Source organism: Cardiocondyla obscurior, linkage group LG16 (genome assembly GCF_019399895.1).
Source record: "Cardiocondyla obscurior isolate alpha-2009 linkage group LG16, Cobs3.1, whole genome shotgun sequence".
Taxonomy (NCBI): Eukaryota; Metazoa; Arthropoda; class Insecta; order Hymenoptera; family Formicidae; genus Cardiocondyla; species Cardiocondyla obscurior.
In genome coordinates, this window is record NC_091879.1 from 354,291 (window position 1) to 369,933 (window position 15,643).

Sequence of the window (15,643 nt, forward strand, 5' to 3'; positions counted from 1 at the left end):
ACTCATTCCGCAGCTCCTGCTAGAGTGGCGTCATTCTCGCAAGTATTAAGAAGAGCTGTAAAATCGTCGGTCACGTTGTCGTGTTTAGTAGTCGGGAATCCTACGCCACGACCTATCTGGACGTACAAAAGCAATCAAATCTCTACCGGCCGACATTACGAGCTTACATCCGACGGGCATCTCATAATACGAGGTAATTTTATTTATTAATTTATTCCCATTTATACTTGTTAGATAATTATCACGGTATCATTTAATTATCTGTGTATCTAATTGCGATTATTTTTCAGGATTGGAGCAATCGGTCGCGGGGAATTATACTTGTTCGGCTAGCAACTTATTCGGCGACGATTCTATCACATATTCGTTAGTTGTCGTGATGCCACCCAGAGCCCCGTCGTTAGAATTGCAATATACGACGACTAACAGCATTAGATTCCGTTGGAATCATCCTGACAACGGCGGTGCTACTATACAAGGTATCGAGAAAGTAACTGATAATCGCGAATCGCGTATGTACTTTTAAGTAAAATACTTTTCTTTCTTTTTTATTAGGATATGTATTAAGCTACAAGAGAGATCAGGGCGGATGGGAGGAAATTGCTTTGTCTCCTGAACAAACTGAATTTGTACTGTCCGGATTAAAATGTGGATCTTCCTATTTAGCGCATTTAACGGCGCATAATCGCGTCGATACCGGCGACCCGAGTCCGTTAATTAGCGCAACGACGAAAGGCACCGGTAAGTAAAATTCTATAAATAATTAAAATAAATTGCGGAATTTATTTAAAATTAAAATTTAATGTCTCGATTAACACAAACCTTTCCATTAAAATTGCAACGATCATAATCACTTTTATCATATATTCATTTCAGCGCCGCTATTGCCTAAGGAAAGAGATATTATTTCGGCGAACGGCACGTCGGTAAAACTGAATTTGTTATCGTGGCCTAACGGCGGATGTTCTATTCAATACTACACCGTCGAATATCGCAGGCGAATCAATACGGAACCGTGGATTTTAGTGGCCAGCAGAGCGACCGATAACGTCGTGATTCGCGATTTGAAAACGGCATCGTGGTACAGTCTACGTTTAACGGCTCACAACGATGCTGGATCGACACAGACTCAAATGGAATTTGCCACGACCACGTTGAGCGGAGTCAGTATCGGCCCACCTAACGATTTAATAATGGAGGACGATATCAAGAAAACTGTGCCTAATCATAGAGTTTTATATGTCATCCTACCGCTCATCTGCGCAATCGTTTTGATTGTTTCTGCAGTTATTCTGGGATACGTCGTGAACAAACGTAGCGGGAGGTAAATAATACTTGAAAATTTTATTTTACCATTCGCCAAGTTTGTTCATTAATTTTTTTATTAACGTTACTTCTTGACAGAGCAAATTATTTAGGCGAGATATTGCCGGGACAACAGCCGCAGCAACAAGCTGGATTAGGAATGGTTCAACAGCAACAGCACCAGCAGCAGCATCATCACTTGTCTAGCTGCATGTCGACTGTGCAACTCAAGTCGACAGCTGAACGAGATAATAGACGTAATCATCAGGTTTACACTAGCTCGCCCGTGAAGCAAGAAAATCATAAATCCGTCGACCATGGATCTGGTGCGCGTGCAATTCGCAGAGCAATAAATTATTTGTACAACGAAAAATATATTTTTATGAATGCTTGACTTTCTTTCGCAGAGATGTACGAGATAAGTCCCTACGCCACGTTTAGCGTTCCCGGAAGAGAGAACCGTTCGGTGACGACCGCGACGCTCGATTACACGATGCAGTTTAAGACCTTTGGGCATTTGGAGAACGAGGATATCAACACTATCGATTACGAGAGATCTAGCGTGGAGTTCGAAAGGTAACTAGTTTCTTCTATCGCTTGAATTTTTAATCTCTAACCTTTTTATGAAACCGATTTTGCATTTGCGCCTCCGTTTTCTTTCTTTTCTCTTCCTCTTTCTGGTGTTCTTTGACACGCAGGTCAAAAACACCAAGGTGGCACAAACAGCGCTACTTTCCGAGCATTGCGGAAGCCGAGAGCAAGCTACGATCGAGTCGACAAGGTTCCGGGAGCGATACGTCCGGAAGCCCTTGCGGCGAATGTGCCGGGCCTAGTTATAGAGTACCAGTAAAGCCTTGTAGAGGTATAATCGCGCTTTTTTTTTTATCATAACTTTGCAAATCAATGGAAAAAGAAACGCAGCTAACTTATTGAAAAGACTGGCTGCGCACGAATAATCCTACATGTTTAATAACGTGATTCCTTGCAGATGTATTTTCGCGAGGTGTTGAATCGAGCACGGAATCTAACAACGAAGGCTCGCCATCGCTCGCGAGACGACGAAGCCGTCAGCCGAGCCGGTCTACTCGCAGGTAGCCAAGGTTTGTTTGTTTCCACATAGCACTCAGTTTTGACTATTCGATATCAGCCTTTCGTCATCTTCACACCGACGAGAAGGAAACGCAATGACGCGGGTCATTTGACAATTAGAAATTTTTTACAATTGCAATAAATTACGTAATTTATTTGTTCTGCGATTATTGCCGCAGAAAATATTAAAAATGACGTGCATTATCAGGATATAATTAATTTTAAATACAAGTGTTACGATATATTAAATTTGTTCCACCATCATTGCGTTTAATTCTAAAGTCTCATATTTTTGTGCGACAAAAACCAAGTATTTAAAAAAATTCGAACATGTTCCCTAAACATGAAACTAATCATTGACGTTGAAATCTCAGTAAAAGCATCTTAAAATATTCGATCAGATTATTTAAAAAAAAAAGTGGACTTAATTAAAGCTGCATTTCATTAATTTCTTAATTCAAAAAACGGTGTCACAAAAGCTTTAAAGAAAAAAAATTAATAAATTTCTGCAAACTCAACAAATGTAAGCGTTAATTTGTTTGATAGTTCGGTAGAGGATATGACACTATTGCCGCCAAGCGGGTTCAGTGACAGCCGCGAATTGAGCGATGTGGAGTGCGACCGTGACCGTGATCGTGAACGCGATCGCGAATGGCAAGGTTTATCAGCCGGGACCCGTCACGGCGGCAGTTTGGGCAGACTTCCGATCGAGGCCGTCGAATCTATGCTCGCTAGGTATCAAATCGAGTCTCTATAAATTGACACGCCGAATATCGAGCAATCGAGGCCGGTTTAATCTTCGAAAATTTATTTTTTTTTTCTGCATATTATTTTTTAAATCAAGTACATTATTATTTGGTAAAGCACAGTTTGCTTATCAAGATAATTAACACCAAATACTAAGACAAGGAACAAAACGTTCTCTGAATAAATTTAAAATGTGATTATTTCATTAAAAAAAAAAACATTCCTCTCGCATAATTTATTTTTAATTTTAGAATTATAGATATATTTGAAATTAATGACAAAGAAGATCAGATAAAATATTTTTAAGAACGTACGCCTTATCTGTTGCAGATATCAGCAAAGGAAGGAACAGGAAAGACAAGAATTCACTATACACGTATGATCGAGATTCGCTGGTTCGACTTGGTACCTTCGCCGGACGATTTAACGTTATTCGGAAAGAGGTGACGAGTCATCTCTTTCAAAGCCATCCGTCGCCGTTGGATAAAATTTTTATGCGCGGAAAAGGAGCGCGAGAAGGAGGAATTTCATTTTAAATGAAGATGGATAAGTGATACGACACGAGAGACTCTCAGGTCCATTTGTGTCGAAGAGGCGCCTCGATATTTGATCTGCGTTGCGCCAGAAAGCTACCGTTTCGTGCGCGATGCACGAACCTTTCGTATGTAACTCTGCATGTGCTACGTGCGATACGTCACAAACGTCGAACTTCGAAAAAAAAAAAAAAAAAAAAAAAAAACGTAACACCAATCCTATCGGTAATATACGCGATTAAGCAATTGAGAAGCAACGGAAGCATTCGATAATTAACTTGTACGTCTTTTGATAGCATTTATTCTTTCTATCACCGAATCACACACATTGTATCGTCTTGCAGCGACGGAGCTGCACGACTGAAAAGTCTGATCGACCGGTCCATTAATTTCACGACGACCAATTACTGATATACAGGGTGAACGCGAACTTCTATACGAGTACCTCTGCTTCACTAATGCGATCTACAATGTTAACCGACTGTTCTACACATGGTTATAGAAATAATCGATTATTCGCGACGATGAGTATTGCGTTTTAAAAGATTTTAAAGAAACGCTGCAGCGCCAGCAGCGTTTAGATGTTATGCGTTACACCGTTATCCTCCTAAGAAGTATATAAGTCAATTAATTCGAATGGCAGAGTTAACGAAATGTAATTCGGAACCTATGTTGGCAATCGAAAATTATGTATCTCTAATACCTTAATGGTTTAAAACAACTTGAAAGTGCTACGACTCGAATTTAATTTAATTGAGGAACCGGCTTTCTACAAACGAATTTTTCGAACAGTGCCAACTTTATTAAAAATATATAGCATTAAGGACGTCGTGAGAAAAATGAAAAGACGTCGGCGAAAAGATAAAAGAGGGCTCACGCATGCTCCTCTCTCTCTCTCTCTGTCCTAATTGACTGTAATTGTGCGTTATAACAGATAGCTTACAAATTGATTATCCGAGTAAGAATCCGAGTAAGAAGCGGTTAGCGCCTTAACTATGTAAATAACTGCCCTTTGAGAAGCGACATTATTCGACGTGATCGTAAAATACGCTGGCGATTATAAGACACCACGTGCACAAGAGTTCACGGTGTGTTCGCGAAGGGCAACAAGAGCGAGAATCGCGTAGAATATAGAGCGATCGAGTAAACGGTACCTTCTTCGCCGGAAATATCGGTTTCTTTTGTAAGATCTCTCCCGCAACGTGAGACTGATCGTTAACCGATTACGCTTACATTGATTTCTGCCACGAGCAAACGGTTAATCGTTCCGAGCGGGTGCTCCCGAGATCACGCGAGAATAAAATAAAATAAATAAAAAAAGTAAATTAATCGGAATCGTGCGACGCGCGTGTGCGTTCTCCTTTTTCTTTTCACTTTAATAAAAGAGAGACAAAAGACTTGCTTAGAATTACTCTCGCGATTGTTTCTAATACAGTTCGGATTAAGTCTCGTAGGAGTCTCAAGGAAATTCACGACGTATGTATCTTGTTAATTTATAACGAGCCACCGCGTAGTATGTAATGTGTACATAAACGAGGATGGTCAGATAAAGATAACTGTCCACCCGAGATTCGCGCTCATCTCGGGGCACAGGAGTATCTTGTGGAGTGTATCGCGATTGATATCAACGTCGTCTTACCAAAAGGGGATGAATCGAGAAGTGAATTGACCAAAAAAAAATCTTACTTTTTCTGAAATACGAATTGCTGGAAATTAACATAAATTAAGAATCGTTATATTGCAGTGATTCATCCCCTTTCGGCAGGATAAAAGAAGGAAAGCGATGCTGAAATAGTTAGAACAAGCGTAAAGCGAAACAATTGCAATTGTAGACTTACCGGTTAAGCAGCTGGAGCAATTGGTGAGCAGCTGGCGATACGAGTCACTCGTCGGCCAAGTCCATCGCGTAGGTAGAATTGCGAAGAATCAAGACTGTCCGTTCCGTTCGAATAATTCAAGCGAATCTGAAACAACACGAAAAATTATTATACAAACGCGAAAAATAAGCCGTTTTAACAACTTGGACGATTCTGAGATTTATTACAGCAAAAGGAAACATGTATACACTCATCGAGACGAAGAAAAAAAAAATTAAATAAAAAGAGCAAATTATGCGGTAGAACTGCAATAAATGCGTGTTCTTGAAATTAATGAAATAATACCTTTCACAAATTTGTAGAGTTAATATTTCCGTTCACTGTCCGCGGATGACGAAGTTCGTCCGAATGAAAGCTGGAAAGTTCCCTGCGAATCTCGTGTCGGCGGTAGAAACACGACGAAATCTGTGAACAGAATTGTAAGTCATGGAGATGACGATGACTGAACTGGCTCACAAAATGGTGATACATGTATGAAACGGCGGAACCTTCCAGATCGCGACGCAAGTCGACACGAGCGTCGTTCGGCTTCTACTCGACTCGCAGGTGAGTAGCAACGACAGCACGATGCTCGTGTCGATTCGCAGTCACGATGGCTAGAACGTTCCCGATATTATATGCGATACGTACCTACGACGGCCGGGGAGCAGCTCCGCCGACGATCCCTCTCGACGAGAAAGTAACGAACGTAGTAGCTGACCAACCAACGCCACCGCGAACGAGCCGGGACGCGCACGAATTACGTGATTCGAGCCCGCACGGGAATGAGAGAGTATTCGCGACGATCACGATATTCCGTATGAAGTTTTAAGCATCTTACGGAATTCCGGCACCCTTTAAACGCGAATAAAATACCTTTTAGCTTGTGAAACGACGGGATGGAACTTGAAACGTAGTTTCGCGCGGAGCACGTTCTACCTGCGCCACAAGTGTTCGCCAGAGTGATGGAACGGTCACTTTCCGGCTCGTTTCGGTTCGGTCCGTTCTAGTCCATTTCGGTCCGTCCGTTTCGCCGCTGCCTTCGCCGCCTTTGCGCGCGATTTAAAACAGCAACGTTGCTTTTTACTATTAAACTCGGCTAATTTTTACTTTTTCGCAATTCTGCGTTATTTTATTTTTACCGTTTGACGAATATCGAAGCAGAACATAACTTAATATGTGGGTATTATCTTGACTTTATATGTAATCGAATATTACACGACTTGTGGCCGCGATTGGTCAAATTCATATTCATCGCTTTGGTTGGCTCTTGAAAAGCCAATCGGAGTGAGGGTTGAGATTTGACCGGCGTCGTGAAACTTGTGGAAGAGCACCTCATTTTCTGGCCAGCCTGGCGTGTATAACCTGAATTTGGAGGCTATGTCGTTCTATTCCTGTGATCTATTATAATACCCATTTATTTTTTATTAATGTATTATATACACTGTAATATACATTGTGTCATTGTACCTATTAATTAGGAAACGTATTTCGACGAAATGAAACGTATTCAGCATAAAAGATCATTAGATATTAAGAAGAAAAGTAAAAAAATTAAATCTATACAGAAAACGCGTAAGCAGGTACGTAAAGAAAAAAGACAGCAAAAGAAGGTAAATAGAGCACAGTATTATCAAAGGAAAAGACTGAAAAATCTGCCTGACAAAGATTTGGAAGTCTCAAATTCTGATGATAATAAATTAGCGAAAGTTAAAAAAATAACAAATGAACCTGCATCAACCAAGATCCAAAAGCGTAAAAAGCTAATAGATACAAAGGAAAAAAAAATACAGAAGAATATAAAAAAGCAAAGAACGGTACAGTTAAAGCAGGCCAATCTAGAAGAAGACAAGACAATAAAACACTTGGAAAAACAGCTGAAACTGAACAAACGAAAGAGCAAATCTGTTCCACAGTCTTTTGTGTCAGATGGATTAGATTGTATCCTTTATAATGCAATTTATATTTTTAGGTTTATGGTAAAAAGTTTTTGTTAAATTCTGTCTTTTGTATTTCCTTAACATTTAATTAGATCTTCTGGATTTTTGTGATTCAGAAAATAGGAGTCACATTGTTGAAACTGAAAAGCAGTTGTTGGAAACTGGATTGAGTAAAGAATTTGAAGAGGATTTGAATCTGGCTGTTGGTGAGGATGATACTGAGGCTAGACATGAAAACTATGAGGAAAAAGATAACACAGATGATATGGAGGATAGCAGTAATGATAATGAACCTGAAAAAGATTCAGAAAATGAAAGCCTTTTATCTGATGAAAGTTTAACTCTAGATAATGAAGAAATCTCTTTAGAAGAAACAAGTGCAATAAATAAATCTGAAAAATGTACAACAGAAGAAGATGAGATAGTAAATGAAGAATTAAATCATAGTAATACATCAGAAGAGTCAGATAATGAAAGCTTATGGGAAGACATTTATGGTAGACAAAGAGACAAAAAGGGTAATGTTATATCAAAGAAATATGTCCCACCTGCTGGACGAATTACAGATGATATTTCTTCCAATAGTGAGAAAATTCATAGATTAGAAAGACAGGTGAAAGGTATTTTAAATAGATTGGCAGAGCAAAATATGCACACTATTGCAAACCAGGTAATTATTAATATGTTATTTTTATTTTATAATAACTAATGAATTTATATATTAATTTTTTTTATTAGAAATAATGTTATTTTTGAAAAAAATTTACCGAAATATTTTTAATACAGGTAGAAGAAATGTATATGTCAAATAGTCGTAACGACATGAATGTAATGTTATCCAAACTAATGATGGAAAGTATAGTTGCTCCAATATTAACTCCGGATCGACTTATCTGCGAACATATGATGTTAATTGCTATACTACATGCAAACATCGGGACGGAAGTCGGCGCACATTTTTTACTGACTATTGTGAAAAAACTTTATTACATGTTGGAAGAATCTCATTCCGTCGAAAATAAAGAATTAGATAACGTAATCCTTATGATTTCACATCTGTATAATTTCAAGGTACTAATAACAAACTATAAAATACTAATAATGCTGTTTTTTGTATACTATGGAGTATTTAAAATTCTATTTTTCTTTTTTTTTTTTTTTTTAGGTATATGGCCATCGTCTCTTGTATCAAATATTAGAAAAACTAACGGCAAAATTCACAGAGAAAGAAATTGAACTAATTTTACTAATTTTAAAAACAGTGGGATTTCAATTAAGAAAAGATGATCCCATTGCTTTGAAGGGACTTATATTAAATTTGCAGCAAAAAGCAAATAATGTTACACTCGAAAAGTAAATATTTTATTTTTAAATACTATGTTTTAGATATGGCATTTTCTGCGGCGACAGCAACTAGCGTACGTAATCTTAAAGACGATAAAAGCAATCCAAAAAAAGGGGATGAGAGAACGGAGAGAAATCGGTCATCGGCAAACCGGCCGGCGCAGTATATATATGCGGTACATGTGAAACTCGACGCACACGACGCTATAATAAAGTCACGTTCGCTAGCTGCCGTCGTCATATCTGCCTTTCAGCGTACATATTATATATGTACTTTGTTTTTTAATTATATTACTATTATTTTTATAGCTCAAGAGTTAAATTTATGTTGGATGTCTTACTGGCAATAAAAAATAATAATATGAACAAAATACCACAGTACGATCCAACTCAGATAGAACACTTGAAGAAAATTATAAAAAATTTTATCCATAAGGGCAATAGTATTACACAGTTCAATGTATCTTTAGAAGATTTATTGGAAGGTACAGAAAATAATGCATTTAATACAAACAGGATACTTATTAAAATCTTATTAATTATTTTTAAATTAATTATATGTATTTCTGTTTTCTTTTAGCCGATGAAAGAGGAAAATGGTGGATAGTGGGATCAGCTTGGTCTGGTCTCAAAGATATTGGTAAATTAGAAAAAAATTCAGAAGTCAAACAAAAGTACAGTGAGGATATATTGGAGTTAGCACGAAAACAGAGAATGAATACCGATGTCCGAAGAGATATCTTTTGCGTACTTGTGACAGCTGAAGATTATTTAGATGCATTTGAAAAAATTCATCATCTTAATTTAAAAAATCAACAGCAAAGAGAAATAATTTACGTTATTATCAATTGTTGTATTCAAGAAAAGAAGTTTAATCCTTATTATGCTGTATTGGCGCAAAAATTATGTGATTCCGACAGAAAGTATCAGGTGAGAAATTTACAAATAAATAACTCGCGAACGAATATTCAAATATAACAGTATATTTTTTTGTCGATTTGTACTTTAGTAATTAATAATGACTGAATGTTGCAGTTAACTATACAATATGCATTGTGGGACAAGTTGAAAATATTGGATGATTTAAACACAAAACAGTTAACGAATCTGGCAAAATTCTTAACTTTTCTATTCTTAGGCAAAGGTCTTCCTCTTTCTGTTTTAAAGGTATAAAAATTTCTCGATTATTTTCTGTTATATGTTTATTAAAACGTGATATTCATCTTTTTTTTTATTATGTAATGCTATAGGTGATCCAGTTTACGGAATTAGACAAGGTAACAATGAGGCTTGTGCGACAAATTATGCTAGGAATATTATTACACGAAAATGAGGAAGCCTGTTTGGAAGTATTTGGAAGAATATCCTTATCTCCAAAGTTGCAAACTTTTAGAGAAAGTCTTAGATTATTTATAAATCATTTTCTCGTAAAAAATATTTGTGCTTCTGAAAATTTACAAGAGCACAGTGAATTATTAAAAAAACGAGCGGAATTGGTTGATAAACTATTAAGTACGCGTGAATCAAAACTTATATTTTAATTGAGGTTGATTTTTATCTGATTGAACGTATAATATTACGTATTTATTTCATATCAAATCTTAATACATAAACTTATACCACTATTGAAAATTTAATAGACGAAACTAAAAGCGAAAATGTTCGTGCAGCATTGAAAAAAATATACGAGTGTCTAAAATAATGGATAAAGATATAAAATGGTCCTTATCTTGATGGGATATACATATAAGCATATTACGATAATTATAAAACTGTCATCAGATGATAATCATGACGCGTTATTGATTCTGAAAAGTTCGTAAGCACAATTTAAATCTATTTTCATATTTACTGTTTAACGCGCCGTTGCAACCGTTTGCGCCAAGTCGATGAATACGCAGATAATCTTCGCAATCGACTACTCCATTTCCCGTGCAGTCCTATTTAATTAACATTCAATAAATATCGTAATGAAGAAATGTGTAAAAATCTATATACGAGAACTGATTAAATTACTTACGCGACCAAATTTGTTCATGTAGTTTTGTACCGCAGCAGCGGCACAGTAGGGATCGTTGACGCATTTGGGATAAGCTGTAATCAAAATTTAATTTAATTTTATTAAATTAATTGAAATAACTATTTTATATAAAAAGAAATAACTGACCATTGTCGCTGAGCTGTTCGTTATTCAGAGTCGGTTTACCAGCATCGGTCCAGTATTCCCACGTTATGCCAAAAGGTCCACACACGGCTCCAGAGCATCCGATAGTGGTGTTACATCCTGAACTAACTTCACATATACAGCCTAAACAGACTTGTGATAAGGGTTGAGATTGAGCTGTAATAAAAAGCAAAATAAGTCATTAATATGTAAGCACTAGAAATGAGTTACTGTTTTTTTTTAATGCTTATATATTATTTTAATTAAAATTTATTCGACGAGGAATATTTAAATAAAAAAATTAATGTTTATTATAGAATATTCACGCTGAGAGTATATGTATTAGAAGCAAGAATGTCTGCATTTAAATACGTACTTCTAATGGAATTTCAATAAGAACATACAGTTGCTTGGTACATTTCTATATACGACACACAGGATTGACATTTTTGGTGTGTGACATCGCGCTTGTATACGTATATTTTACACGTTACACATGCTTATGTATTGTAACTACGCGGGTGTGGTTGTTTTGCAGCGTCACGGTTAAAAATATAACTCAAATCGGCTTAAGAATTTAAATCACAACCAATTCGAAGCTGGTCGCGACGACTGCAGGAAAAAAAAAAGACCTTTCTTTTGTTCGATGCCTTTTTATCTCTTCTTTGTTTCTTCCATAACGGATTAGCGAATAAATTATTTGTGAAGTCAAATATTTTCAGCTACATCAGTACCTATCTTTTAATCTACTGATCATTAATTACGAATACCGTAGCCAATACCGTTAGATTATTTATCACTGCCATCGATAATCTGTAAAGCTGTATAATTTGATTCAAGGCCGTTGTGAGCTCATGAAACGTAAATGTGCACGTGGAATGTTCATTCTTTCTTTTGTTCAATCGGAAACAAAGATTGAAATCGACTCCGAAAAATTCCAACTAAGAAATCTGTCACATTAATTTATATAAAAGTGAAATAAAAGAACTCTTGAGACTGGCCGATGATCGCATAACGGAATCAGGGACGCAGTCATGGGTACAGAAATATTTTTCGAGAATTCCATGAGATGCAGACCGCTATAAATAATACTGATAAAAATTCCTGGGTCTAGCGAAAATCATATCTAATTGGATTTCTGTTTCATGAATCGATTAGAGACTAATATAAAGTTTTATCTTGTTCAGAACACAAATTTAATGAATTTAAATATTAATTTAAATCTTGCAAATAAATATTTAAAAAAAAGTTGATAACTCACCGAAAGTATGAACGCAAAACAGTGCGATTACAGTCACAGCAACCAGCGAGGCTCTTGCGAACATCTTGACAAATTGATCCTGCTGATCCGTATAAGAACGTCTAGCACAGTGTACTAGTAGACTGGTGCAAGGAAATCCGTGCTTTCGTCCGCTTCTCCTCGATTGCTTTCTTATATACGGCGATAGTAACGCGCGATGAAGGCGAGGACAAGAAGTGAGGATACGAATACATATGAAGAGTGGGGAAAGGAAGAACCGTTCGTAGCCGAAGGACGAGAATTTTATCGTTGTCCGCGCCAAAAGAAAAAGAGAAACGAAATTCCGAACGTGGGGATTGAAAGCGGGCAAAAATTCGTGGATAACGTCCTATTCTCTGATACTAAGTCTTGTATCGTTCTGTTCCTAATGGAATAAATCGTATATAATTTTAATAAAGAATTTTCAACATAATAGCTGCTAATTTATTGTTGTTTATTAAAATAATCATAAATCCACCTTGCAGAGTAATAAAGCTTTAATAGAATCGTATTAATCTTAAAAACCGTGCAAGGAATCCTTTAGAAGTATTAAAAGAGTAAAACGTTGTGTATATACAAACAATCAATATTTATTAATTCAATATTAAAAGTAATGAGCTGTTTTATTTCTTAGATTTTATTGAACGAAGCAATATCTACGGATTGAACTAAATCTTCGAACTCTTGAATCTGTTCAATCAGTAAGTCCACAGATACTTTCTCGTCTTCTATCACGCACATAATTTGTAACTTGTTTATGCCATAGCCCACTGGGACAAGTTTTGCTGAAAATATATAGTTTAATTGTATAATTTATTTATAATAATTTATATGCGTATTTAAAGAATATATTACATATATTTATTTCGAGAAAGGGAAATAACGTATGCGACTTACATCCGCCCCAAACGAGACCGTCCATCTGAATGGATCTCACTGCGTTTTCCATTTCTTTCATATCGGTTTCATCTCCCCAGCTCTTCACGTCCAAAACGATACTCGATTTCGCGATAACTGCAGGTTTTTTTGATTTTTTCTCTGCGTATGCTTTTAACCTTTCTTCTCTAATTTTTGCTGCTTCGGCATCCTCTTCCTCGTCAGAACCAAATAAATCTATATCGTCGTCGTCGTCGTTTGCCTTTCCTGTAGACGAAGCTGGAGCACCAACAGATGGCAGATTAAAGATGGCAGGTATTTTCTTTTCTCCGGGAAGTGATTTAAAATCGTACGATTGTATGTGATGGTACCAACGAAGTACATGAGGGTTCGACGACGTCGGTGCTTTTCCCAGTGCCTCGAGTACCGCGACATCCGCCTGAGTTGGTTGCCATCTGTCGAAAATAAATTCACTTATATGATATTTTATATTAAAATCATAGCTTATTCAACTATAATATTATATATTATTAAAAAGAATTTATATCTATTACATACGAGCAATTCTTTTTTTTTTTTTTTTTTGTAGGCTGTAAATAGTAGACACGTTCAGAATAATTATATAAGAAATCATAAAAAAGAAAACTTGTACAATCCTACGAAAAATTCATTAAAAAAAAAAAAAGAAAAAAAAGGTGTAAAAATAAATCCAAATTATACGTGGTGGACCGTCCGACGTGCATATGTGTCGTGTGACACATGTCCATACGTGATGCTGGAAACATATTTTACCTCGGTCGAATTAAGAGTCGGGCGAATGGAAAAGCACACGGGTGGACGTTACGGGATAAAGGGCTTTTCCTGGCGAGGGAAAAACGCGCGCAGGAAATAGATCGCGACGTGAAAATTCGAAACAGAACCAAGATGCCGACAAGCAGAGCACGTGTACCGGGGATGTTGCAAGTCGTGTCGAGAACACGGTAGAAGTAGGCTCACCCCTCGATGTAACTGTGGTCGGCGAGAAAGCTATTAAGATCCTCGACACCCTTATCGGACTTCAGATCACCGACGGCCATGGCGAAAACTTGTTACGGGAGAGTAAATAGGTGACTGATAGGTAACCGCAAGTTCGATGAGTCGGTAGCGGGGATCCCTTCGTCTGGCCACCGGAAGAGAGAGCTGCGTGCGACGAGGAGCCACCACGGCCGGATCCGTCGGCCGGTTTGCGTAGCTCGATTTGCAGGCTGCGACCGTGACGTTTGTTCCGGCGCGTCTCTCCCTTGAAAGGGAATACGCGCTAGCCAGCACTCAACTTGCACGATGAATCTGTAACAGGGCTTCGTTTCATGCGAAACCAACACGTCGCGAATATACCTTTAATTAAATTAACACGGAGCTTGACCGAGATGAATCTCACAGAAACGACAAAGAATGTATATGCACTTTCACAATTTCACATACTCGCCGTGAGGTTCAGACCAATCACGATCACGTCTCTCGCTTCGCGTCGGCGATCGCGACTTCTGGCGGATTTTGTTGGAACGTTAATTATAAACTTTATGTGGGTCTTCTAACCTGTTTTAAGAAGTACAAATGTGATAACGCGGAATATAAAATCTATTTTAAAATGTTGAATTTAATTTTCAAGCACCCTAGTACTCACAAATTTGTATTGACCCATTTACGATCTGCCTTCGAGATAAGTTCTTTTAAATCTAATAAATTGCTAAAAAATGTATTGACACAACATCGAAAAATTACACAGGTGGATGTAAATATGAATGTACAAAACAACGTAATTTTATATAAATTAAATAAGGATAAGTATTATCGAAATGTAAAAATTTTTGCCGTTGGACAATTATTAGGTTGGTTGACATTGGCTTATAGCACATATAATCCATCTCTCTGGAGTATATTCACAACTGATATAACATTGAAGGAATATTTTATCAGCAATATGTTTCAAACTGGCGTTTTTACTTTTGCACTTATTGCAGGTAAGAATTTAAAATGTATTTAATATAAATTAACTGGTAATTCTCTTTTGGCATTAAGGAATTTATTTTACAGGTCCTTTCATGTTTTTTTTCATCTATGCATTGTGCTCTCGTAGTGTCAAATATATAATTTTAAATAAAGGAGGTAAAACAGTTTCAATTGTTACTTATCATGTACTGAAGAAGAAGTCTAGTTCAGTTATTCCAGTGGAAATGGTAAATTATATTTAATTACTAATATAAAATTAATATTAAAACAAAAATATTTTATGACATCTTTATACTTTTTTTTTGTTTTTTTTTTTATTTTAAGGTAAAGAGTACGGTAGACAGAAGATCCAAATCAGGATTTGTCTCACTTAAAATAAAGAATAAATATTTTTATTACTTGTTGGATAATGGAGGCACATATGTCAATCCAAAACTTTTTGATTGTGTAACAGAATAATTACTTAATAAAAAGTAGTATTATGAATATTTTTTCTCATTATATACATAATACATTATAAA

At 36.6% G+C, this 15,643-nt stretch overlaps 5 protein-coding genes across 9 annotated transcripts in view; 3 read left to right on the top strand and 2 right to left on the bottom strand.

Moving 5' to 3' along the window:
* Nucleotides 1–5,806, top strand: part of Dscam3 (Down syndrome cell adhesion molecule 3) — an 87,788-nt gene extending 81,982 nt beyond the window's left edge. Inside the window, exons 24-33 of one of the 4 annotated variants that reach the window (XM_070667460.1) lie at nucleotides 14–193; nucleotides 291–479; nucleotides 556–741; nucleotides 877–1,324; nucleotides 1,405–1,631; nucleotides 1,713–1,881; nucleotides 2,004–2,167; nucleotides 2,294–2,396; nucleotides 2,941–3,129; nucleotides 3,472–5,806. In XM_070667460.1, coding sequence (XP_070523561.1) covers nucleotides 14–193; nucleotides 291–479; nucleotides 556–741; nucleotides 877–1,324; nucleotides 1,405–1,631; nucleotides 1,713–1,881; nucleotides 2,004–2,167; nucleotides 2,294–2,396; nucleotides 2,941–3,129; nucleotides 3,472–3,523 — 1,907 coding nt within the window. In that variant the 3' untranslated portion in view covers nucleotides 3,524–5,806. Of the gene's footprint in view, nucleotides 1–13; nucleotides 194–290; nucleotides 480–555; nucleotides 742–876; nucleotides 1,325–1,404; nucleotides 1,632–1,712; nucleotides 1,882–2,003; nucleotides 2,168–2,293; nucleotides 2,406–2,940; nucleotides 3,130–3,471 lie in introns of those variants that run through there. The other 3 variants (XM_070667462.1, XM_070667461.1, XM_070667463.1) reach the window with 3 other exon arrangements.
* A 1,059-nt stretch (nucleotides 5,807–6,865) lies between these two features.
* LOC139108937 (nucleolar MIF4G domain-containing protein 1 homolog) lies at nucleotides 6,866–11,691 on the top strand. 2 transcript variants are annotated; one of them, XM_070667632.1, is made up of 8 exons: nucleotides 6,866–7,471; nucleotides 7,563–8,140; nucleotides 8,257–8,541; nucleotides 8,636–8,823; nucleotides 9,124–9,299; nucleotides 9,395–9,744; nucleotides 9,850–9,981; nucleotides 10,065–11,691. In XM_070667632.1, the coding sequence occupies exons 1-8, from the start codon at nucleotides 7,030–7,032 to the stop codon at nucleotides 10,353–10,355; spliced, it is 2,442 nt and encodes an 813-aa protein (XP_070523733.1). In that variant the 5' UTR covers nucleotides 6,866–7,029; the 3' UTR covers nucleotides 10,356–11,691. The 2 variants fall into 2 exon arrangements, with proteins under 2 accessions (XP_070523733.1, XP_070523734.1); XM_070667633.1 differs by lacking the exon at nucleotides 8,636–8,823 and adding an exon at nucleotides 8,857–8,990.
* Nucleotides 10,366–12,462, bottom strand: LOC139108949 (invertebrate-type lysozyme 3). The gene is made up of 4 exons (XM_070667650.1): nucleotides 12,240–12,462; nucleotides 10,982–11,155; nucleotides 10,835–10,908; nucleotides 10,366–10,754 (listed from the first exon to the last, which is right to left on the bottom strand). The coding sequence occupies exons 1-4, from the start codon at nucleotides 12,301–12,303 to the stop codon at nucleotides 10,614–10,616; spliced, it is 453 nt and encodes a 150-aa protein (XP_070523751.1). The 5' UTR covers nucleotides 12,304–12,462; the 3' UTR covers nucleotides 10,366–10,613.
* Nucleotides 12,463–12,690: 228 nt separating this feature from the next.
* Eef1beta (elongation factor 1-beta) lies at nucleotides 12,691–14,534 on the bottom strand. The gene is made up of 3 exons (XM_070667646.1): nucleotides 14,130–14,534; nucleotides 13,155–13,588; nucleotides 12,691–13,042 (listed from the first exon to the last, which is right to left on the bottom strand). Exons 1-3 carry the CDS (start codon nucleotides 14,207–14,209, stop codon nucleotides 12,888–12,890), a joined length of 669 nt encoding a protein of 222 aa, XP_070523747.1. The 5' UTR covers nucleotides 14,210–14,534; the 3' UTR covers nucleotides 12,691–12,887.
* Nucleotides 14,535–14,659: 125 nt separating this feature from the next.
* On the top strand, nucleotides 14,660–15,608 carry LOC139108948 (transmembrane protein 223). The gene is made up of 3 exons (XM_070667649.1): nucleotides 14,660–15,133; nucleotides 15,207–15,349; nucleotides 15,447–15,608. Exons 1-3 carry the CDS (start codon nucleotides 14,761–14,763, stop codon nucleotides 15,579–15,581), a joined length of 651 nt encoding a protein of 216 aa, XP_070523750.1. The 5' UTR covers nucleotides 14,660–14,760; the 3' UTR covers nucleotides 15,582–15,608.
* The last annotated feature ends 35 nt before the right edge of the window (nucleotides 15,609–15,643 follow it).